The 24,059-nt window shown below is 40.9% G+C and overlaps 2 protein-coding genes across 2 annotated transcripts; both read left to right on the plus strand.

Moving 5' to 3' along the window:
• Window positions 1-3,106: 3,106 nt before the first annotated feature.
• LOC112005327 (shaggy-related protein kinase alpha) lies at window positions 3,107-8,279 on the plus strand. The gene is made up of 13 exons (XM_024037577.2): window positions 3,107-3,342; window positions 4,224-4,396; window positions 4,500-4,592; window positions 4,843-4,902; window positions 5,013-5,285; window positions 5,734-5,808; window positions 5,960-6,016; window positions 6,119-6,259; window positions 6,346-6,396; window positions 6,695-6,790; window positions 6,879-6,962; window positions 7,702-7,804; window positions 7,891-8,279. The coding sequence occupies exons 2-13, from the start codon at window positions 4,283-4,285 to the stop codon at window positions 7,971-7,973; spliced, it is 1,230 nt and encodes a 409-aa protein (XP_023893345.1). The 5' UTR covers window positions 3,107-3,342; window positions 4,224-4,282; the 3' UTR covers window positions 7,974-8,279.
• A 90-nt stretch (window positions 8,280-8,369) lies between these two features.
• Window positions 8,370-19,990, plus strand: LOC136070023 (shaggy-related protein kinase alpha-like). Its single transcript, XM_065779277.1, has 5 exons — window positions 8,370-8,378; window positions 8,572-8,628; window positions 8,731-8,871; window positions 8,958-9,008; window positions 19,832-19,990. Exons 1-5 carry the CDS (start codon window positions 8,370-8,372, stop codon window positions 19,988-19,990), a joined length of 417 nt encoding a protein of 138 aa, XP_065635349.1.
• The last annotated feature ends 4,069 nt before the right edge of the window (window positions 19,991-24,059 follow it).

Below are 24,059 nucleotides of genomic sequence, written 5' to 3' on the forward strand. Positions count from 1 at the left end.
TGACTTTAAAAGCATGCTAGATTCGTATATAAATTACAAGGGTGATATTGTAATTTCATCTAGATCTTATAATCTAAGACATTGTGCCTGAGCCTGGTCTTTAAACGGCAAAAGGAGTTATGGTATATTCGCATGTTGCAATAATGATTTGGACTGTCCTTTTGACAATATAGGCGCCCATCTTGAAAGGACAATATTACCCTCATAAAGAGATTGAAGCCTAACTAGTACTTTTTTCGTGTTTCTGTATTCTTATAGTTATAAGTATTACAGTTTTTCAAAAAATTCTAACTAGTAAATTAGCTTAACTGATAAAATTTCTTGTTCTTGAATAAGAAATTTGAGATTCTATCCCTAAAGGGCAATTATTAAGAGCAGACGTTATAAATTAGAACTTTAAATCTATTCGGTTTCCTATTAGTGAGTGTGTCGATATCTATCTCTCTTTGCGTTATTCTAAAAATGTAGGGGTTATCACCTTCCTCTTCTACAATATGAGATTTGAATTTAAATACAATATGTATAAAAGAAATCTAATATTATTTCTTTCGAATGAAAAATATTAATTATGAGTATCATTAATTTAAATCATATCATATTTATAAAAAATATTATTATTTTATTTTTGATAAAAGTCTTGGTTAATTAATTATTATACTCTTATAGTTTCATCATAACATATGAAATGAAACTTCAACAGGGTTGAATGGACTGTTAATGTAATAATAGTGGAGCCTCCTTTGGTCACTTCAATCATTTTGAGCCTGATTAAAGCAACTGTATGTAAACAGGTTGAAATGATCAATATGTGAAAAGGTTTTTGTGATAGAAATTTTTAGTTGTAATGTGGATTACAATTTTGCCCAGATAATATAATAATAAATTTTGTTTTTTTTATAAAAAAAACTCCACCTAATTTAATCTATGTATAATCACACCACATTCTTCTCTTCTTGAAGTATTACGTAATTTTCTAGTGCTAGAACATGAAAGTTGAAATTTGAATGGATTATTAATGCAATATTTATAAGGATTTTTAGGTCAATGTTCAATAGAATATTTGTTGAGTCTAGATAAAGGTTTGAATATGTAGATGTTGGCTTTCTAGAGTTATGGACCTTTTATAGTTTAAGAAAACAAGAGAGTAGCTAAAAGGTTTGAACACATTGTGTGAAAAAAATTTCTACTAATAACTGATCTAATAACAGGTTCTTCTTGAAAATTTTTGATAAATACACAAGATGTGATATTGTATGCTTATCATGTGTATTGATCTCACCAATATTAAATTGAGTGACATGACAAGGATCATACACGTAGCCATGTGCCATACCAAAGCTTAACTTCTCATCCACCCATCTCTTATATCCTGCAACAAGTCATACCATAAAATGCAATCTTCTCATCCGCCCATCTCTATATAACCTACTACAACAAGTCATACATAAAATGTAATGTAATAGTACTAGTAGTTGAGAAAAGTGGGCAATTTGTTTTATATATAGGTTTAGAAATGTTCTAATTGCTATCAAACCTCTCTCCCCTTTCAACCCCAAGTATTTAGCATTGGGGGAGCTACCATTTGAATTAAAGAGTTTGGTGGTACCTCATAAGTGGGCAACTTATTGACAACATCAATAATAGTAAAAACTTTCTTTATCAAAAACTTCATTAGATTAAAAATATTGCTAGCGACAACTTAGTAGTTGAGTTCCCTATTATGGCTCTCTTAATACCATAATTATTGGGTTAGAGTTAGTTCAATAATTCTAGAGAGATGCTACGTCTACAACAATTTTACAACAAATCACAGGTGGTTAGTTGTTATTGGTTCAAATTTGAAACTAAAACTAAGATTACTTTTTTGCCCCAATAATAACAACTAGTAACAACCTGCCACTTAGGATTTATTGTAAAAATGTTGTAGAAATATTGTAAACATATCATTTCTCATAATTTCTCATAATTCTATGTAGTAACTAAGGAAAGATATTAGTATTTTGTACACTTAATTTAAAAGAACTATTAGCCTTTAACCACTCCACCATTTCTTTACACATATTACAAATAAAATATTTCACCATCATTTCGTAATGGTTTCTAACAAGAGAATTTAGCTGTTGTGAGAAAATCAATCATTTTCAAAAGTTTCATAAATGGTTTTAGAATCCAACTATTTTTTTTTTTAGATTCCCTAAATTTTTTGGGATGATTTTATTGTAAGAATTCTTAAATTCTAAACCCTTCAATATTATATGGATGGTTAAACATTAAACTTTTTCACATTATCAACACATGAAAAGTTATTGATTAACACGATTTTGATATTCATCTAAATAATTGATGACATGATAAATTTTGAGAGAATTATTTTCAATTTTTCAGGTTTATGTATAATTTTTTGGATATAATTGATCAGTTTTTTAGTACAACTTACTTTATTTTTTATTTTTTTAACTTCGATAAATAAATTAAAATAAGTTATCCTCAAGGCGCCATTTTTTAAAAGGATCATAGGGCCTCTTTGGTCATCCTACTCAAACTCACATTTTCACATTTTAAACAACATTACACACATTTTTATATATTTTTTCACCCACATGTATTACAAAAAACTACAAAAATTCCATCTCAAACTACTCTACTAAACACCCCCAAACTTCTGCATATTCCCTCCAAAAAAAAAAAAATCCAGCATATTTTTTACCTAAATAGAATCTATCAAATTATTCAAAAAGAACATGAGGATAAAAATAAAATCTACAAAAGAAATTTATCCAAATACCCTTAATAGAAAAGTGGGTGCCCAATAATCAAAATCACATAGGTGCCAAAATCATATTCCCTCTGGACATTTATTAAACCCCATACCTTTTTAAAATTCTAAAAAAAAAAAAAACCAAAAACACAAAACTTAAAAAGTAAGTTTGAATGGTCAAAAAGATAGGCAGTAGGCACAGACTTCTTACAAAGTTTTATGATTTTCATTTACCAATTTTTTTTTATTTGTTAAAATATTCCATTAAAAAAATATAAAACTAAAAACACCACAAAATAATAATAAAAAATTCATTATTTTTTTAAGAGCTTGAGTTCTTTCTTTGACTGTCACCAGCGCATTATAGCACACTTCACAGAAAAAAGCAAAGCATTTACTCTCTCTCTCTCTCTCTGTCTTTCTCTCTCTCTCTAAAACACACACAAATCCATAAGAGTGAAAAGCCAAAAGCTTTGAAGTTTTTAACACATCAAAAAACCCAACTGGATCTAAGTTTCTAAAGCCTCTGATACTTTGTTGTTCAAGGAGCTCTTGTTGATGCCTGGGAATTTCTGGTTTGATCGGTATGGATTTTTTTTTTAATTTTTAATTTTTTTAATTTCTCAAAGACCCAGTTTTTGTTTTTTTCACTTTTTTGAGGTTTTTGGTTCTGGGTGTTGTTTATTTTTGTTAAAGTTTTGATCTTTGTTGTTGGGTTTGAGTTTGCTTTGTTGGGCTATTGGTTGGTATGGATCTATGGGTTTCTTTGTTTAGCTACTTTTTGTGATAGTTAAATTTTGTTTAGTTTATGATCATGTATTTTATGCTCGATTTACTTGCTTTGATTATCAATTTTTTTTTTTAAAAATCTTTGATTACTTGTGGGTATTTATATAGTGCAAAAGATTTATGCTTATCAGCTTCCATTTTCTTTATTTTTTTAAGAGAAATTGCATTTTTGAGCCCATTTTATTGATCTCCAGATCTCTCTCTCTAAATTCCCATCTCCTACGCTGACTCAAAAAGGTGTCAAAATGTGAATACTTTGATATATATATATTTTTTTAGCTTGATGGGGTTTTATAGCTTTTTAGTGTTTAGTGTGGAAGTAGATAGGTTTTGACAAACCAAAACTTTGTGCATACTTTGATTTTGTTAAATATTTTGTGGGAATTTATAAGTTTATGTTGAGTAGTTGATGTGAAGTGCTAAAGAAGTCCTTGAATATATCTTTGGTTTTAGGTTTAGGTTGTGGAAGTAGGAGCATTTGTTTGATCTGCGGCTCATCTTTTGTATTGTTTGCTAATTTGATGGGTTCTAGGTCTCATTCTGTTTCTTTCTGTATATGTTTATGATTCATTTTGATTTTTATGTGAATTATGGAGGGTGGATGAAGGATATTTATCTTGTATAAAGCGCTGCACTATAGCTAAATTTGTTATTTCTTTATTTTTTATTTGAGCAGGTAAATGATTGGTCTCATCAAGGTGAATATTTAAGGAGATTAGGAAACATTTTATACTAATGGCTTCAGTGGGCGTAGCACCTGCTTCTGGTATGAGAGAACCTAGTAACCATAATGTCGGAGTTGATCGGTTGCCTGAGGAGATGAATGACATGAAAATTAGGGATGACAAAGTACGGAGTTGGTTTGGCATTTCTCTTTCTTATTATTTTCTTGTGTTCACTTGATTTGTGAAGTTTATCAACCAGTTATTCATAGGATTCACTGTTTTTGTAGGAAATGGAAGCCACAGTTGTTGATGGTAATGGTACAGAGACAGGTCATATAATTGTAACAACTATTGGTGGTAGAAATGGCCAGCCGAAGCAGGTATAGCTTTGTTTTACAAGTTATTCTCCACAATTTCTTTAATTGAGGACCTTATGTACGCTCTTTTGAATGAAAATGTCAAAATGAATCCTACATGCTCTACAAGTGTCTGACTAAAGCTTTTTTGGGACTATTGCAAATGTCAACAATTGTAAAATTTGTCCTTCTGGATATGTGTTTATCTTGATTTAAATGCAATGTATCATTTCAAAAAATATATATTTCTGATATGGCCTTCTGATATTTGCAGACAATAAGTTACATGGCCGAGCGTGTTGTTGGACATGGATCTTTTGGAGTCGTGTTCCAGGTGAGGATTTATAGCATTTAAATTATAACTAAGTTTGATGTCTGTTAATTTAGCCTCTTTTAGTTAGTATGATGCAAGCTGTTATATACTGGTTTACTATGTTTATGTAGGCAAAGTGCCTAGAGACAGGTGAAACTGTTGCTATAAAGAAGGTTCTTCAAGACAAGAGGTATAAGAACCGAGAGCTGCAAACCATGCGCCTTCTTGACCACCCAAATGTTGTCTCTTTGAAGCACTGTTTCTTCTCAACCACTGAAAAGGATGAACTTTACCTTAATTTGGTACTTGAGTATGTTCCTGAAACAGTGCATCGTGTGATCAAACACTACAACAAATTGAACCAAAGGATGCCACTGATATATGTGAAACTTTATACATACCAGGTATTGTTACTTGTTAAGAATTGGTTTCCTTCTGCTCTCACAATAAGTCATGTTTTGGACAATGTTTATATGTTCATGTGGTTAATTTGAAAATTTGTTTTGGAAACTGCTTATGTCTAATATTGCTTGAGCAAAGATATTTAAATGTTAAGTTAGTCTTAACTCGTTTAAGAGTATCGGACTGGTGTTCTACACCATTGACTGTGAGCCCTAGGCTGACCAATGTGTCTTGATGCATTAAAGACAGCCTCTAGACTTAAGCCTCGGAATCTTCACATGTATGGTTAATTATTTTAGATTTAGGTTGACATTCCATTCTTTTTCTTTGAAGGGGGGTGGGAGGTAGGGTTTATAGCTAGCTTTAACTTCATCAACATGTGTGGTTTTTATAGTTTTGCTGATTGTTTTTGTTCTTGCTTAGATTCTAATATATCTTTATGCCTTGCAGATCTTTAGGGCCTTATCATATATTCATCGCTGCATTGGAGTATGTCATCGGGACATTAAACCTCAAAACCTTTTGGTATGTCTGCTAAAAAATTTGCATGTCTATTTTAGATATTTAACTTGTGTTTTCTTTAAGCTGCATTGCCCTTGCCTTTGTATGGATGACACAGGAAAAAAAAATGCAGGTTAACAACTTATTCTAACTAAAAGCTATTGCTCTTGTACAGGTGAATCCACATACCCACCAGGTTAAATTATGTGACTTTGGAAGTGCGAAAGTCTTGGTATGTTTTTATTTTCTTATTCATGTCCTTTTTCCTGAAGTTATTTTTGTCTTTGCTGTAATTGGAATGCTTAATATCCTTATTTTCTTTAATGTTGGACAGGTAAAAGGTGAGCCAAATATTTCTTACATCTGCTCTAGGTATTATCGAGCACCAGAGCTTATATTTGGAGCAACTGAGTATACTACGGCTATTGACATTTGGTCTGCTGGCTGTGTTCTTGCTGAGTTACTGCTTGGACAGGTAATTGATTATTCATATAAGCTCTGGTCAACTTCTGGATTTGTAATTTGTGCATTAAGATTAAAATGAACTTTTTGTTCTATCAGCCTTTGTTTCCTGGTGAGAGTGGAGTCGACCAGCTCGTGGAGATAATCAAGGTAAATATAATATTTTGTTATGTAATGGAACTTGGAAACCATAAAAGGAAGTAATGGAACTTGGATATTTATTTATCGTGGGATTTTTTGTATGAAATTTGCTGGTTAGGAACTAGCTGATGAGACAAAATGAAGTCTTTTGAGTACAATTATTTCACTGGGCTGACCTAGCAGATGCTTTAGCTTTAAGCCTCTTAGATTGGGCAGTGGTTGGTTTGAATTATAGTCATGCATGTTTACATGGTATATGGGTATTTTTTACACTGCTGTATTTGATATGAATTTTTCTGTGTTGTAGGTTTTGGGCACTCCTACAAGGGAGGAAATCAAATGCATGAACCCTAACTATACAGAGTTCAAATTCCCTCAGATTAAAGCCCATCCATGGCACAAGGTATTCAAGATGGGAATCTTAAGGTCTCATTGTATATATTTTTATCACCAATCCTCCTACTAATATCTGCTCATTCCTCTTTTATTAGATATTCCACAAGCGTATGCCGCCAGAGGCTGTTGATCTGGTTTCAAGACTACTACAATACTCCCCTAACCTACGATGCTCAGCTGTGAGTAAATTAAAATCTCAGTTTTCCAATATCTTATTTTACCAATTTACCAGCAATCTTGCACTACTCCCTTGGGAACATCTTCACTAGGCTGTGTATGATATGATTCATCTGTTGATCATAGGAATCTTGTAGGTGAATATTGGTAATTGTTCACAATAGTTGTATGATGGTGGAGATTGCTTTTACAGCATGGATCAATCTGTTCCATTTTTGTTTGGGACGGGTTGGTTTGGAAAGAGCATGCAATGACAAAAGTCTACCAAATATGTTTGACTATACAGATGGTCCTACTTGGGTTGTATCATTTTCTAGATTCCCTCTTGGTAGAGTTGGTTCATTTCATTCGTCTAACACAATTTTAGACAGTATCACTTATAGGAGTCAAAGCTTGAGGAATTTTCCGTGAGACTGAGGGCCAGTGTGGCATGCACTTTTTAAACTTGGGCTGCATCTCATCTTGATACCATGTCGCCACTTGATGTTGGTTAAGCATGAGTCACGTTTGTTTTGTTTTTGTTTGGTTTTTTTTTTTTTTGGCTGGAAAAAGTGTGATGCACATTTGGTACTGTATATCAATTCGATTCAAATAAGCTTTAGCCATGATTCCCACTGACTTGGGTCGGCTCAATTGATCATTTTACAAGTTACTGGGATTGCTACACATTTTTCTTAATGTCTTCATGCTTCTCTTTTTTTGAGCTTTGTGTTTTCTAATCATGCTTCAATTGCAATGCAGCTGGATGCCTTGATCCACCCCTTTTTCGATGAGCTACGTGATCCCAACAGTCGCTTGCCAAATGGACGGTTCCTTCCACCCCTATTCAACTTTAAATCTCATGGTATGATATCAATTTAAAACAATTTAAATTACCTTATAAACTGTTATTCCCATCCAAAAGTCTCACCTACTGTTTTTGTCGACTAGAATTGAAGGGGGTGCCGGTTGAGATTTTGGTGAAATTGATCCCAGAGCATGCAAGAAAGCAATGCCCCTTTCTTGGTTTGTGATTTGATGTAATGTAACAAACCCACGAGTGTTCTCTCCGTATGGAGCTGTGTTCAATCTATTTATGCTATTTGTTCTCAGTTCTTCAATGTATCTTTTGTTCTATTATTACCTTGTTTTGTAAAAGCAGATTTAGAGATATGCTACCTATTTGCCCAAACCTCAATGGGTGTCTGATTACCTCGTTCTTGTATCACAGCCAGATTGTAACCTCACATAGAGAAGACAAACATCAGCATTATCTAAGTGTTTTATCTGTATTGCTATTTCTAGATGACAATATCAGCATATGTCCAGTAGTTTCTATCTGTCTTGGGATTTCAACGTTGGTCTAGGATTTGGGAAGTCATCTAATAGGAGACTGTAAAAGTCTTCTCACACCCTTTGTAAGTGCCTCGATGGTCTTGGTCTCTTAGCTTTTATAATTGGTTTCATGGTGTATTGAATAAACCACCCATGGTCTTGCATAAGCTTCATTGTTAGCAATTAAAATATTTATATCTCCATTAAGGGCCATCATTTTGGTAGTTGGGTTGTCATTTTCAAAAAAAAAAAAAAAAAAAAAAAATTTTCTAACTAAAAGCTATTGCTCTTGTACAGGTGAATCCACATACCCACCAGGTTAAATTATGTGACTTTGGAAGTGCGAAAGTCTTGGTATGTTTTTATTTTGTTATTCATGTCCTTTTTCCTGAAGTTATTTTTGTCTTTGCTGTAATTGGAATGCTTAATATCCTTATTTTCTTTAATGTTGGACAGGTAAAGGGTGAGCCAAATATTTCTTACATCTGCTCTGGGTATTATCGAGCACCAGAGCTTATATTTGGAGCAACTGAGTATACTACAGCTATTGACATTTGGTCGGCTGGCTGTGTTCTTGCTGAGTTACTGCTTGGACAGGTAATTGATTATTAATATAAGCTCTGGTCAACTTCTGGATTTGTAATTTGTACATTAAGATTAAAATGAACTTTTTGTTCTATCAGCCTTTGTTTCCTGGTGAGAGTGGAGTCGACCAGCTCGTGGAGATAATCAAGGTAAATATAATATTTTGTTATGTAATGGAACTTGGATACTATCAAAAAAAAAGTAACAGAACTTGGATATTTATTTATTGTGGGATTTTTTTGTATGAAATTTTCTGGTTAGGAACTAGCTGATGAGACAAAATGAAGTCTTTTGAGTACAATTATTTCGCTGGGCTGACCTAACAGATGCTTTAGCTTTTAGCCTCTTAGATTGGGCAGTGGTTGGTTTGAATTATGGTCATGCATGTTTACATGGTATATGGGTATTTTTTACACTGCTGTTGATGATGCCGTAATTATCAACAGTGAGTTGCACAATGCTCGTACTCTCGAAACGACACCTGCACAAGGAAAAGAGAAGACCCAACAGAAAGCACCGGTGTGGTGTCGGCCAAATACCCTCCGAAGGTCAAGTTAGAACTTTTCTCAACTCTAGAGTGCTAGAGAGGGGTTAATTATGCGTACCTCCATTTGTGAGGGAATTGGGGCTTTTATAGTAGTAGGGGGTTGACCTTTCTTCCTTGGGGCAGAAGTCTTTTCCATATAGGAATCCATGTGAGCGTGGATTGCGGAGACCTTTCCTTATAAGACTCTATTATTGAGCGTGGTGGCCAAGTAAAGGATTTACTCTAACCGTCGGCCTTATAACCGTCGGCCTCCTAACAGTCGGTCTCTTAACCGTCGGTCTTTACCTCTACAACGAATACCCGTCAGCCTTTTGAACATAATTAGCCCTTCGAGCCTAAAATGGGATGTTATTTCCGTCGGCATGTATTTTTCCGTCGCTACACGAACCGTCAGTCTGAGAATAGGCTGACGGGTGAAGCCTTATGGTATTACTATGATTATTTCCTTATCAGTTGCCCCCTACTCCATATCTCCGTCGGCAATAACTGACGGGTTATGGAGTTTTCATTCGTCCTTACCTGCTGCTTTGATCAGGAGAGAGGAAATAATTAAAGCTGACACCCCAACAATAAATGCTAGGACACGTGGGGTGCTCGGGTTGGCCCCTTGTCTGGTTTGGGGGCGTCGCTTCGTCTTCCGTGCGTTTTCCTTATATATATATATGGCCCACCTCTTCCCATTTGCACTATTTCACTTTCACCGGTTCTTGGAGAGATATCCGTCGCTTATCTTCCTTCAGTACTTGCTAACAATATTCCCGTCACTTCTTCGGCCGTTACTTTCGAGGAACTTGTAAGTTCTCTTTCTTTTTGTTCCTGCTTTATTATTTTTTCTTTTAAGCCGAGTCGTCATCCTAGGTGCTTAGATTATACCCGTCACTTGTAGGTAGTCAGATGTCGAGTGACGCGTCGAGTGACCGGTCGTCGGTCCGCGATGGAGCGGGCTACGACGAGGTATTTGGTTCAGGTAGTGAGTCAGGGAGCTCATCCTGGTCTTCAGAGAGGGAGACGTCGGCCCAAACTCCTATCGAGGAGGTAGGAGGCCACGGAGACGATGGTCAGGAAAGGGTAGTAGGTGAGGGCAGTGACAAAGTGGAAGGAGGAAGATATAGTGACGAGTCTAGTGAAGGGGATGAAGGTGACGACGGGTCTACTGAAGGGACTCCTGTGAGTCCTGGAGGCAACCGTCCCTTCATCCTTCCCAAAGAGTGGGCTGTAAATAAGTTTCTCCCCAAGATGACTCTCAAAATTTTTAACGAGTTACGAACCCGTTTCCAAATCCCCGACCATATTCCTATCCGTCTGCCTGAAGATGGCGAAAAATGTTATACGGGAAGAACTGCAGATGTTGGTATGTACGATGCCATGTTTGCCGCCGGTCTTAGACTGCCCCTGACGGCATTACACCGTCAGTTAGTTGACTTTCTTGGCTTATCCGTCAGCCAAGTCGCTCCGAATTCGTGGAGGATTTTTATAGGCGCCGAGGTGCTGTGGGGTCGTTTGAGTGGAGGGAATCGTCAGCTTTCTTTGGACGAATTCTTTTATTGTTATAGACCTCGGCACCTTTCTTCTTCCAAAGGGATGTACCATTTTGCCGTCAGGGAGAAAGATCTTAGGTTGGTGTTTGAGACGCCGGACTCGAATAGAGCCTGGAAGAGCAGGTTCTTTTTCGTTGAAGGGACGGACTGGGTGTGCCGTCAGGAAGAATGGGAAACGATACCCCATGGCTATTTTGACAATACTTGGGCGTTTATAAAAGAGTCAGGTTTTAGTCGTCAGCTTTTGACTTTATTTTGAGCAAGTAATAATTTCGGTTTTTTAGTGGATCTAACGCCGTCGGTTTATTTGCACTTTTCAGCCCTCATTCGCCCTTCAATAACTGGTGAGCAGGAGGACTTCATCCGTCGGGTTTTGGAGATTCCCTTAGAGGAGCAGTCTTGTCGAGACTTAATCACCCTCGACTACCTTCACGCCTTCTGTGGTGGTCCTGAACCGACGCCTGAGGCTCGCAGGCTAGAAGGATTCTCCCGTCACCGTGAGTACTTTACCCTTATTTTCGAAATTATACTTGTATTACCGTCGGTTTTGCTAATGCATCTTTTTTGTAGAAATGGATGTGGCCAAGCAACGGATAAGGGCCGCCGCTGCCCGCTTAAAAGAAGAGAAGAAAGCAAAGGGGGAGACGGTACCCTCGTCGACCCCCAAGATCGTCAAGGGTTCTTCAAAAAGGAAAACTGACGGGGATAATAGCCGTCCATCGAAGAAAGCAGCCGTTGGTTCTGGGAGCGAGCCCTCAAAGAAGCCGTCACCTAAGCCCAGTCATGGGGCAGGAAAAGGTGTAATGACTTCTTCTGGTCCCGTCCTGGAGGGGCCCCGTTGCCTGCTAACTCACAAGGATTTTGCTGTTGAGGCTGTGGAGTCACTTATAAAGCCGACGGACATAGATCCTTGTGATTTATTGGCGACGGATGAGCTGGGGTCGTCAGCTTTGTTTGACCTCACTCAGGTAAGCTGCCTCTCCCAAATGGTTCCTTCCTCATCTTCTTTTATTTTAATAACTGACGGTTATATCCCTTTCTAGGCCTTGGTTCGCGTAAAGGTGCTTCAGGACCGGTGCGTGGCTAAGGAGCGTGTCGTCACTCGCGTCAATAAGCACAATGCCAATATGCAAGACCAGCAGGCTCAGTATAAAGAGGCAATGCGTCTCCTTAACGTCGAGCTAAAGGAAGTTAGGCAGAAGCTGGAGGAGGCGGATCGTCAGAGGGGTGAGCTAGGGAAGGAGCTGACGACTCTTCGTGCGCAGATGGAGACTGCAGGGGCTGACGCGGTTGAAAAGTTCAAGGCGTCAGACTCTTTCATTGATTCCTGTGCTGGATACTACGGCACAGGATTTGATGATTGCCTCAGGCAAGTGGCGTCAGCTTTCCCAGATTTGGACTTATCTGGTATCTCCCTAGATGACGCCCAGCCCATGACGCCTGCTAATGAAGCCGTCACTGCTGGGGCTGACGAATCAGTGGATTCTCCTTCTCATGGAGGCGGAGTTGTTTTGGCCCAACCTGCTGTGAACCTTTCAACAACTGCCCCGACGCCTCCTGTGGTGCTGCTTGACGGAGAGGATCCTTCTGTTAGGGAGTAGAAGGAATTTTTTAAGCGACGTTTTTTTTTTGTATTCATCTATTTAGCAAACAGTTTTATTAGTGCCCCCTGGGCTCCTGCTTGTAATATTTTAACACTTTCTTCAAATCCCTCTTTTAAATTTGCCGTCGCTCTTTATTACTTGATGTGAGGCATGCTTAACTTGTATGTTTTGTTTGGAATTATGGGCCCTTTTAATGTACCGTCAGCTTCGCTGAACCGTTGATTTAAGCTTTATATTAGGCCACTTGGCAAGTTTGCTTGACGAAGCCGTCAGTCTTTCGTTTTAATGCTTGTAGAAATTCCGGCAAAATTCTATTATCCCAGGTCAAGGTCATCTCCCTTATAGACTTGTTCATTTGTGGACCGTCAGCCTTAATAGTCGGGTTTATGCATTCCGTATGTATTCTATCAGGCCGTTGGTTTCATTGCTTTTGCTTATCTGCCGAACTGGGTTATTTTAGATCGTCAGCTTACCTGGTTCGTCCACTGCGAATTTGGTCTTTTTTAGACCGTCAGCAGTTTAACTCGTCTACTTTGTGGACTTTGTTTTTTTTTTTTTTTTTTTTTTTTTTTAGACCGTCCGCTATCTGGCTCCCATTTTTTGGACTCATTTTTTAGTTGGTCTTTTATAAGACCGTCAGCCTGAGAGCCGAGCTTATGAGACCGTCAGGATTTTATTTAAGCCGTCAGCTTAGAAGCTGAATTGTGGGCTTGGCCATATTTTGTTAGCCTTTTATTTAGGCCATCAGCTTAGTAGCTGAATTGTGGATTTTACCACATTTCGTTAGCCTTTTATTCAGGCCGTCAGCTTAGTAGATGAATTGTGGGCTTGGCCACTTTTCGTTAGCCTTCTGTTCAGGCCGTCAGCTTAGTAGCTGAATTGTGGACTTGGCCACTTTTCGTCAGCCTTCTGTTTAGGCCGTCAGCTTAACTGCTGATTTGTGGACTTGGCCACTTTTCGTTAGCCTTCTGTTTAGGCCGTCAGCTTAATTGCTAATGTGTGGACTTAGCCACTTTTCGTCAGCCTTCTATTTAGGCCGTCAGCTTAACTGCCGATTTGTGGACTTAGCCACTTTTCGTTAGCCTTCTGTTTAGGCCGTCAGCTTAACTGCTGATTTGTGGACTTAGCCACTTTTCATTAGTCTTTTACTAACTTTCATTTGTAAGTAGAAACTTCAGTAGTTCTGAATAAATTCCTCTTATTGTCATGCATCTGTATAAAAAGTATCTAAATGAAGGAAAAATCTGCCCTTTTGGGCTTATTGTATCAAAACCAAAGCAAAAGACATGCCCGTTGGGTTATTGTAGTGAATACTTAAAAGTAAACAGTAAATCTAAAATAAAAAAATAGGTGTTTTTCTTCATGTCGTCGCCTCTACTGGTAGTACTTTCGCAGGTGCTCAGCATTCCAAGGGTGCGGTAGCTTCCGTCCGTCCAGTGTCTCCAGATGATAGGTGCCCTTCCTCTGCCACGCCGTGACTCGGTAAGGTCCTTCCCAATTCGGGCCGAGTTTTCCTTGAGTTGGGTCTCTTGATGTGCCCATTACTTTCCTTAGAACGAGGTCTCCAACCTGGAAGTCTCTGTGCTTGACCCGGGAGTTGTAGTGCTTGGCCATGTGGTCCTGGTATCGCGCGAGCCTTTGCTCTGCTGCTGTCCTGACTTCGTCCACTAGATCGAGCTGTAGACGTAGGGCTTCGTCGTTTTTCCTTTCGTCATGATTGTGCACCCTGTAGCTGGTGAGGCCGACTTCGGCTGGAATGACTGCCTCGCTCCCGTATGTAAGCCGTAATGGTGTCTCCTGTGTTGGTGTCCTTGCCGTTGTCCTGTAGGCCCAAAGTATGCTTGGTAACTCTTCAGCCCATATACCCTTTGCCCCCTCGAGCTGAGTCTTGATAATCTTCAGCAAGGATCGGTTCGTGACTTCGACCTGTCCGTTGGCTTGAGGGTGGGCAGGAGAGGAGTAGTGGTTCCGTATCCCTAATTGTGAGCAGAAGTCCCAAAAGGCCTCGTTGTCGAATTGCTTCCCGTTATCTGAGACCAAGACTCTAGGGATGCCAAATCTGCATATGATGCATCGCCAAACGAAGCTGCGTACGTTCTTCTCCGTAATGGTGGCCAAGGCTTCAGCTTCGACCCACTTCGTAAAGTAGTCGATGCCCACGACTAGAAACTTCAGTTGTCGTATCGCCGTAGGAAACGGTCCCATGATGTCGAGTCCCCATTGAGCGAACGGCCATGGCGCCGTCATCGGGGTAAGTTCTTCAGGTGGTTGTCTCATGATATTGCTGAACCTTTGGCACTTGTCGCATTTCTTTACATAGTCCTCAGCATCCTACTGCATAGTTGGCCAAAAGTACCCCGTTCGTACTAGCTTGTGGATTAACGACCTCGACCCTGAGTGGTTTCCACAGATTCCTTCGTGTACTTCCCTCATGACGTAATCTGCTTCTTCAGGACCTAAGCATCGTAGGTAGGGGCGGGAGAAACCTCTTTTGTACAAGACATCTTTTATCAGAACGAACCTCGCTGCTTGAACCTTCAGCTTTCTTGCAGCCTTCTTTTCGTCCGGTAGTACCCCGTTCTTCAAGTAGGAAACTAATGGCGTAGTCCAATTGTTTTCGGAACCAAGTTCCTGTACATCAACAGAATTTATAAGTGGAGAGAGCTGAACGAAAGAGAGTATGTTATCAAAGGTGGCCATATGTTCAGCTGAAGCGGCCTTGGCTAGGCGATCAGCTTGCTCATTTTCTCCTCGGGGGATCTGCATAATTTTGGCCTTCAGCTCACTGACCCTCTGCCTTGCTTGGTCCAGATATCTTTTCATCCTCTCGCCTTTACACTCATAATCCCCATTTATCTGATTGACCACGACTTGAGAGTCGCAGTGAATGATCACTTTTTCGGCTCCTGCAGCTTTGGCGAGGTCCAGCCCTGCTATCAGAGCTTCGTACTCCGCCTCGTTGTTGGTGGTGGGGAACTCAAGGCGAATCATACACTCGATCACGTCTCCTTCGGGTGAGTGTAGTACGACACCGGCTCCCCCAGCCTGCTTGTTGGAGGACCCGTCTACGTGTATGCTCCACTGGGGGGATTCTTCTGCCCCCTTGTCTTCGCCATTTGTAAACTTGGCTATGAAATCTGCAACAACCTGTCCTTTAATGGCGGTTCGTGGGCGGTAGTGTATGTCAAACTCGCTCAACTCCATGGTCCATAATGCCATTCGTCCAGCAGCTTTGGGGCTGCTCATCGCCCGTCGCAAAGGTTTGTCGGTTAGGACGATTATCGTGTGGGCTTGAAAGTACGGCTTCAGTTTGCGTGCCGCGGTAACCAGTGCAAATGCGAGTTTTTCCATGGGCGGATATCTTTCTTCTGCTCCGTGTAGCGCCCGACTGGTGTAATATACAGGCTTCTGCACATTTCCTTCTTCCCTGATCAAGGCGGCGCTGACGGCGGCGGGGGAAACGGCAAGATAGAGAAACAACTCTTCACCCGGTTGTGAGGGACTCAGTAATGGGGGGGAAGAGAGATAAGTTTTTAATTCTTCGAACGCTTGTTGGCACTCGGCGGTCCACTTGAAAGATTTCTTCAGTGTGCGGAAGAAGGGTAAGCACTTGTCCGTTGCCCTGGAGACGAACCTGTTTAGTGCTGCTATCTTGCCGTTGAGGCTTTGTATTTCCTTCACATTCTTTGGTGGGGCCATCTCCATTATAGCCCGGATTTTGTCTGGATTGGCCTCGATGCCCCTCTGGGAGACCATGAATCCTAAGAATTTTCCCGCCGTCACCCCAAAGGCACATTTTCCCGGATTAAGCTTCATGTTGTAAGAGCGGAGAGTGTTGAATGTTTCCCTGAGGTCTTCTAAATGATCTTCCTCCCTTCGACTTTTAACCAGCATATCATCTACGTATACCTGGACATTCCTCCCGATCTGTCGTGCGAACATCTTGTTCATAAGCCTTTGGTATGTCACGCCCGCATTCTTTAGACCGAACGGCATTACCTTGTAGCAGAAAAGTCCTTGCCTGGTTACGAAGGAAGTTTTTTCTTGATCATCGTCGTGCATCTTGATTTGGTTGTAGCCAGAGAAAGCGTCCATGAAGCTTAACAGCTGGTGTTGAGCTGTAGAATCTACTAGAGTGTCGACTCTTGGGAGAGGGTAGCTGTCCTTAGGGCATGCCTTGTTTAGATCAGTGAAGTCTACACACATCCTCCATTTCCCGGAAGCTTTTTTGACCATCACCGCGTTCGCTAGCCAGTCGGGGTAGTAGACTTCTCTAATGAAATTCGCCTCTCGTAGCTTGCGGACTTCTTCAGCTATGGCTTGGTCCCGTTCTGGGGCAAAGACCCGCTTCTTCTGCCGGATCGGCGGGAAGGATGGTGATACATTCAGCCTATGCACCATGACTGAAGGGTCTATTCCTGGCATGTCCTCGTGACTCCAGGCGAATACGTCCTGATTCTCTTTGAAGAAAGCTTTAAGTGTTTGCCGGATGGCGGGACTTGCAAGGGTTCCAATCCTCGTGGTCTGGTCAGGCCTGGAGTCGTCCAGGGGGACTTCTTCAAGCCTCTCGACTGGCTTCGTCGTGCTTCGGTGTTCTTCTATGCTCATGGTTTGGCGGTGATCATCCATTTCCATCATGGCTACGTAGCATTCACGTGCGGCAATTTGGTTCCCACGTAGTTCTCCGACTCCGTATTCAGTCGGGAACTTGATCATCAAGTGATAAGTCGAAGTCGCTGCCTTCCATGAGTTGAGGGTGGGTCGCCCTAGGATTGCGTTATAGGCGGATGAATGGTCGACTACGAGAAATGTTACGTCCTTTGTGACTTGCTGGGGATAATCGCCTGCCGTCACAGCCAACGTGACCGCGCCTAGGGGAAATACCTTTGCACCTCCGAAACCGACAAGTGGGGCATTTGTTGGTACCAGTTGCTCCCTACCGATCTTCATCTGCTGGCAGGCCGGGTAGTACAGGATGTCGGCCGAACTGCCGTTGTCGACTAACACCCGATGCAAGTTGTAGTCACCAACTCGTAGGCTGACAACGAGCGCGTCGTCGTGCGGGTGGTGGAGACGCCGCGCATCTTCTTCCGAGAACTCGATAATGGGGGTTTCCCTTCGAGCTATCTTTTGCATTGGACCCGTCAGCTGGACGTTTTGGACCATCCGGAGGTACGTCTTTCGAGCCTTCTTCGATGGCCCGGTAGCCATCCCTCCTACAATCATTCGTATGTCACCTACGGGAGGTCTAGGACGGTCATTATCTCGTCGGGGGAGATGCTCTGGAGGCGCTGGATCCGTTCTTTCCTTGTTCATGAACTTCTGCAATTTTCCTTGTCTTATAAGGGCCTCGATTTGCTGCTTCAAGTCGTAACAGTCGGCCGTGTCATGGCCGTGATCTCGGTGAAAGCGGCAGTACTTGTCCCTGGAGCACCTGCTAAGATCCCCCTTCAGTTTTCCAGGGAAGGTCAGAGCCCCATCGTCCTTAATTTGCATTAGGACTTGATCTATTGGGGCGGTCAGTGGGGTGAAGCTTGTGAATCTTCCTCCCGGAGGTTTTGAACGCCTTTCGTCCCTTCGGTCTCCCGTTTTGGGCCTCTTCCTCCCTTGCTCTGGTCGTGCATCCTCCTGCCTTTCCCTTTTTCTCGGCTTCTCGTCCCGGGCCTGCAGCGCGTCTTCAGCATTCATATACTTAGTGGCCCTGTAGAGTACTTCCGACATGGTCTTCGGGTCGTTTTTGTATAGGGAGAACAAAAACTTGCCCTTGCGCAACCCATTCGTGAAGGCTGCTACAAGTATTTTGTCATCGGCTTCGTCAACAGATAGTGCTTCCTTATTGAAACGCGTTATGTAGGATCTCAGCGTCTCGTCCTCTTTTTGCTTGATACTCATCAAACATGCCGTGGACTTCTTATACCTGTGTCCCCCAATGAAGTGTGTAGTGAACTGAGCACTTAGCTCTTTGAAGGTGCTGATAGAGTTGGGCGTCAGTCGGCTGAACCATACCCTTGCGGGGCCTTTGAGTGTTGTGGGGAAGGCCCGGCACATAATCTCGTCTGCTACCCCCTGAAGATGCATCAGGGTCTTAAAAGTTTCCAGATGGTCCAGAGGGTCCTTCACTCCGTCATAGCTATCTATATTCGGCATGCGAAATTTGTGGGGTAAGGGGAAAGAGTTCACGGCTATAGTGAAGGGTGAGTCGGTGCGGTTGACTAGATCGTCAAGATCACTGGAGACTCACCCCTTGAGCGCGTTCATCATAACCTCCATCTGCTCCCTCATTGCCTGCATCTCCGCGACAATATGCGGTGGAGTCGCATCCGTGAGGGATGGCATGCTCACGTTCTGTCTCTCCGGCTTGCTTGGGGCGTGGCTGCCTTCAGGTTTCTCCTGATTCTTCTTCGGGGCGCTGGTCCCTTCCTGGTCTTCCTGTAGGTCATTCAGTGCTGCATCCTTCTGGCGTAGCTGTTCTTCCAAGTCGTGGTTTTGTTTGGTGAGGCGCTCTACGGCGGCACCGAGAGTTCGAACTTGTCTCTCGAGGGCAGTTGTGGGTGGCTCCTCTCCTTGAACGTCATTAGTAGTTGCCATTGAGCGAGTGAGTACCATGCAACCCTTTAGTCCGGGAAACGATAATATGGCTTAGTCGTATGTATTCCCCACAGACGGCGCCAACTGATGATGCCGTAATTATCAACAGTGAGTTGCACAATGCTCGTACTCTCGAAACGACACCTGCACAAGGAAAAGAGAAGACCCAACAGAGAGCACCGGTGTGGTGTCGGCCAAATACCCTCCGAAGGTCAAGTTAGAACTTTTCTCAACTCTAGAGTGCTAGAGAGGGGTTAATTATGCGTACCTCCATTTGTGAGGGAATTGGAGCTTTTATAGTAGTAGGGGGTTGACCTTTCTTCCTTGGGGCAGAAGTCTTTTCCATATAGGAATCCATGTGAGCGTGGATTGCGGAGACCTTTCCTTATAAGACTCTATTATTGAGCGTGGTGGCCAAGTAAAGGATTTACTCTAACCGTCGGCCTTATAACCGTCGGCCTCCTAACAGTCGGTCTCTTAACCGTCGGTCTTTACCTCTACAACGAATACCCGTCAGCCTTTTGAACATAATTAGCCCTTCGAGCCTAAAATGGGATGTTATTTCCATCGGCATGTATTTTTCCGTCGCTACACGAACCGTCAGTCTGAGAATAGGCTGACGGGTGAAGCCTTATGGTATTACTATGATTATTTCCTTATCAGCTGTATTTGATATGAATTTTTCTGTGTTGTAGGTTTTGGGCACCCCTACAAGGGAGGAAATCAAATGCATGAACCCTAACTATACAGAGTTCAAATTCCCTCAGATTAAAGCCCATCCATGGCACAAGGTATTCAAGATGGGAATCTTAAGGTCTCATAGTATATATTTTTATCACCAATCCTCCTACTAATACCTGCTCATTCCTCTTTTATTGTAATTCTATCACAAATATTGTAACTCTTTTGGGAATGAATGTTAGGTGAGCATAGTTTTTCTAAGATGTATATGGATGTTTTGCAAACGTAACTTTCATAGATTTTTGTAAGAAAATTTAAACAATTCTTTGTTTCTTCTTCTTTGATTGCACATTAGGAATCTAATCTCAAAAATCCCAAACCTCAATATATGAAACATTCTATTATTAAATGAAAAATATCAATTAAATAAAAATTAGAATATGAAAAACAAAGGAACTCATTATACAAAAATTTAAATAAAAATTAGAACATGAAAAACAAAAGAAATTAAAGCTACAAAGAGAAATTGGCATACCTAGAGGACAAAGAGTTTTGTAGAAACAAAAGAAGTCTCTTTTGTAATATGGTTCTTTATGACAATCTTGTTCTCAAAAATCCTAATGACGGAGGGAGTGGGAAAGAATTCCTAAGCAGGTCTAAGAAAGAATAACTAATTAATTAATTGAAAATAAAGATAAACAAAATAGAATTAGTAGAAATCCTAATAAGAGATTCTGAAAAGAATTAATAGTTTAATTAAAACCCCTTTCTTTGGGTTTAGATTTTGTCAAATAAATGAAGAATTAAAAGACAATGTGATCACTCCAAACCTTATGTGATTATTTATAATAAAGTCAACAATAATAGGTCTCTCTAAACCCTAGCGTCCATAGAAAAAGTGCTTGCCTACGGGTGAGGCTATTTCTTCCTGCCGTTCTTCTCCTTTTCTTCATTGGAAAGAGTAGAATCGTTAGGAGTACTTGGAGTATTGGAGATGGAGAACCTTTCAATGATGTGGTGAAAGTTTTCTTTGTCTGAAAGTGAAGGGCAAGACTTTGTTGTTCAAGAGACAGGGGCTGCAGAAGAATTTTATGTTGTTGCTAGATTTTTCACAGGTCGTGTTCTTAACATAGAGGCTATTGCTAGGACTTTCAAGTTGCTATGGAGGACTCGAAAGTGGTTTGAAGTGCGAGATATGGGCAACCATAGGGTGGTTTTTGTGTTCACGGATGACTTGGATACAAATAAGGTCTTGATGGGAGAACCTTGGACATTTGATAAACATCTCGTTACCATGAAGAGGATTGAAAAACATATGGATGTTAGGGCCCTTCCGCTAGAGTTTACTCACTTCTAGGTCCAAGTGCATGATTCACCTATCGGTCTAAATCCAAGTGTGGCAAAAGAGATCGTGCAAATTGTTGGAGCCGTGGATGAGGATGGAGTGGAGTTGGATAATAGTAATTTTCAGCAGTATAGGGTAGAAGTCGATATCTCTAAACCACTTTGCCGAGGTAGGAAGATAACTCTGCACAATGGGAAAGAATGGTGGGTTAGTTTTAAATACGAGAGGCTACCGAATATATGCTATTGGCTTGGGAAGCTCACGCATTCTAATAGGGAGTGTCCTGTCTGGCTAAAAACTAAGAAGGGTATCCAGGAAGAGGATAAGTAATTCGATCCATTGCTTCAGGCTTTCACGCAGAATTTATCCCGGATAGCAGTGGTACGAGTCTCAGGGTGCTGTAAGGAAGATAATGGGGATGAGGATTAGAATTTCAGTGAGTGGAATGCAAGGAACAGAGGCGATGACAATCAAAGAATTATTCCTACTATTGAGGAAAAGAAGAGATGGGAGGGACCTAATGATGGAGTGGAGAGAGCTGAATGTATGGAGCATGTGATGGATAACGATAATGTCCCAGGGAATGTGTCTATACCTTCAGTTTTTTAGGATTGTGATGCACCTAGGATAGAAGTTAACTCTGTGATGGCGGAAGCTCATGTCTAATCGCTTGAGGAGCAGTTGGCTGAGATTGATGCAGGGATTGCTAAGTTTGATGCTCCAAATGGTAGGGATGGTAGACTTGAGTCTGAGATATCGAATAGTTCTAGTCCCTAACCTCGGAATGCAGTAGACTTGCAAAGACATGTATCTGACCTGAGGCTGCCTAGATTGGATGAACTAGATGAGCTGGTTGCAAATATTAGAGGCAAAGTCAGGAATGTGCAGAGAAAACCCAAGCAATTGGACCATGCATGCAACGTGGAGGATGAGGGATTTCTAAGAGGAGTGGGGTCTACTGTACTAACAAAAAGAAATAAGAGAGACTTTGATGAGGGTTTGGAAGTTTCAGATGGGGGTAAGAAGAGAAAGGGGTGGGCAGAAAAGAATTTAGCAGTGGAGGCTAGGTCCTAGCCCCGCCGAAATCAATGAATCTTTTAGTTTGGAACTGTCGAGGGCTTGGGAACCACCATGCAGTTGATGAGCTTGGGGATATTATCCAAGCACAAGATCCCAAAATTGTGCTCTTGCTTGAGACTTGGTCGACAAAGGATCAGATGGAGCACATTTGTGACAAGTTAGATTTTAAGGGCTGTTTTACTGTCTCAAGTGATGAAGGGGTGGTGGTTTGGCTCTTTTGTGAAAAGCTAGTGAGAATGTTTGGTTGGATAGCTTCTTGAAATACCATATTGATGTGATTGTTCATGGTGGTTCGAAAGATGCCTAGCGACTAACTGGGTTTTATGGGGAACTCGAAACAAGTAGAAGAAGTGAAGGATGGGCTATGCTCCGAATGTTGAGCTCAAACCTAAAAATGCCTTGGTGTTGTTTCGGTGATTTTAATGAGTTATTGCAAATTCAAGATAAACAATGAGGGGTACCACGAGCTCATAATCTCATGCATGCTTTTCGAGATACTCTGGACTTTTGGGGGGTTTTTTACTTGGGTTACACAGGGTCGGATTTCACATGGCATGGACGTCGAGGTGGGGAAATGGTTTGGGAGAGATTGGATCAAAGTGTTGTGAATTATGAATGGCTAACTAAGTTTCCAACAGGTCGGGTTCACCACTTAAATAGTTTCACATTTGATCACCGCCCCATATTGGTGTCACTTGTGTCAAATGGTGAGAGGCAGAGGTGGAGAAGAAAACCATTTCGATTTGAGGCCATGTGGTAGATAGAGCCATCTTGTAATGAAGTTGTTTCAAAAGCTTGGGAGTGTAGTCTAGATAGTACACCAATGTATGTGGCAATAAGAATATTCAAAAGGTGCAAGAAATTATTGAAAGCATTGAGTAGAGACCATTTTGGGAATGTAGTGCAAAAAATTAAACGAACAAAAGAACTATTGTGGAAAGCCAAGGAAGTAGCGGCCAGGACTGGGAACTCGGATGACATTGAGAGATTGAAATCGGAGCTGAGGTGTTTGTATGATAAAGAAGATAAGATGTGGTAGCAAAGATCACGCCTTTAGTGATTACAAAATGGAGACCGGAATAGAAGATTTTTCCATGGTACTATTACCTAAAGGAAGCGAAGGAATTTTATCAAGGGGTTGAAGGATGAGAATGGGGTGTGGCAGGAGGATGAGACAGTGTTTTTAGGGATTTTGAATAGATTCTATGAGGAGCTCTTTACGTCCTCTAATTCACATGGCTTGGAACGGATTTTGAATAGGGTTCACGAGGTTGACACTGAGGAGATGAGGGTTTATTTGGCTAAATCATACACAACTAAAGAAGTTGACTATGCTTTAAAGGAGATGGCATCCCTAAAAACACTTGGACCTGATGGTATGCCTCCTCTTTTCTATCAAACATATTGGACAGATGTAGGTATGGATGTCTCTCAAGCTATTTTGTCTAGTTTAAATAATGGGTCACTTTTGAAATCTGTTAATCATACTTTTATTACTCTGATTCCCAAAGTTAAAAATCCTGAGAGAGTAACTGAGTTTAGACCTATTAGTCTTTGTAATGTGATTTATAAGGTAGTTAGTAAAGTCATTGCTAACTGTCTTAAGCCTATACTAAACTCTATTATCTCAAAAACTCAAAGTGCTTTCATTGCTGATAGATTGATTACAGATAATATTCTTATTGTTTTTGAAACTTTGCACCACATGAAGAATATTTGTACGGGGAAGAAAGGCTTTATGGCACTAAAACTGGATATGATTATGGAATGTGTTAGTACAGTTTCGTATTCTATACTGGTTAATGGTGAGCCAAAAG

The sequence above is a fragment of the Quercus suber genome, unplaced genomic scaffold (genome assembly GCF_002906115.3).
Source record: "Quercus suber isolate HL8 unplaced genomic scaffold, Cork oak 2.0 scaffold_203, whole genome shotgun sequence".
In the NCBI taxonomy this organism is placed as follows: Eukaryota; Viridiplantae; Streptophyta; class Magnoliopsida; order Fagales; family Fagaceae; genus Quercus; species Quercus suber.

Excerpts from the sequence above, each read along its gene's own strand:
- LOC112005327 (XM_024037577.2), top strand. The coding sequence starts at position 4,283 with ATGGCTTCAGTGGGCGTAGCACCTGCTTCTGGTATGAGAGAACCTAGT. Across the intron at positions 5,809-5,959 it reads TTAAACCTCAAAACCTTTTG|GTGAATCCACATACCCACCA; the intron begins GTATGTCTGCTA and ends GCTCTTGTACAG. Across the intron at positions 6,260-6,345 it reads CTGAGTTACTGCTTGGACAG|CCTTTGTTTCCTGGTGAGAG; the intron begins GTAATTGATTAT and ends TTGTTCTATCAG.
- LOC136070023 (XM_065779277.1), top strand. Across the intron at positions 8,872-8,957 it reads CTGAGTTACTGCTTGGACAG|CCTTTGTTTCCTGGTGAGAG; the intron begins GTAATTGATTAT and ends TTGTTCTATCAG. Across the intron at positions 9,009-19,831 it reads AGCTCGTGGAGATAATCAAG|GTTTTGGGCACCCCTACAAG; the intron begins GTAAATATAATA and ends TCTGTGTTGTAG.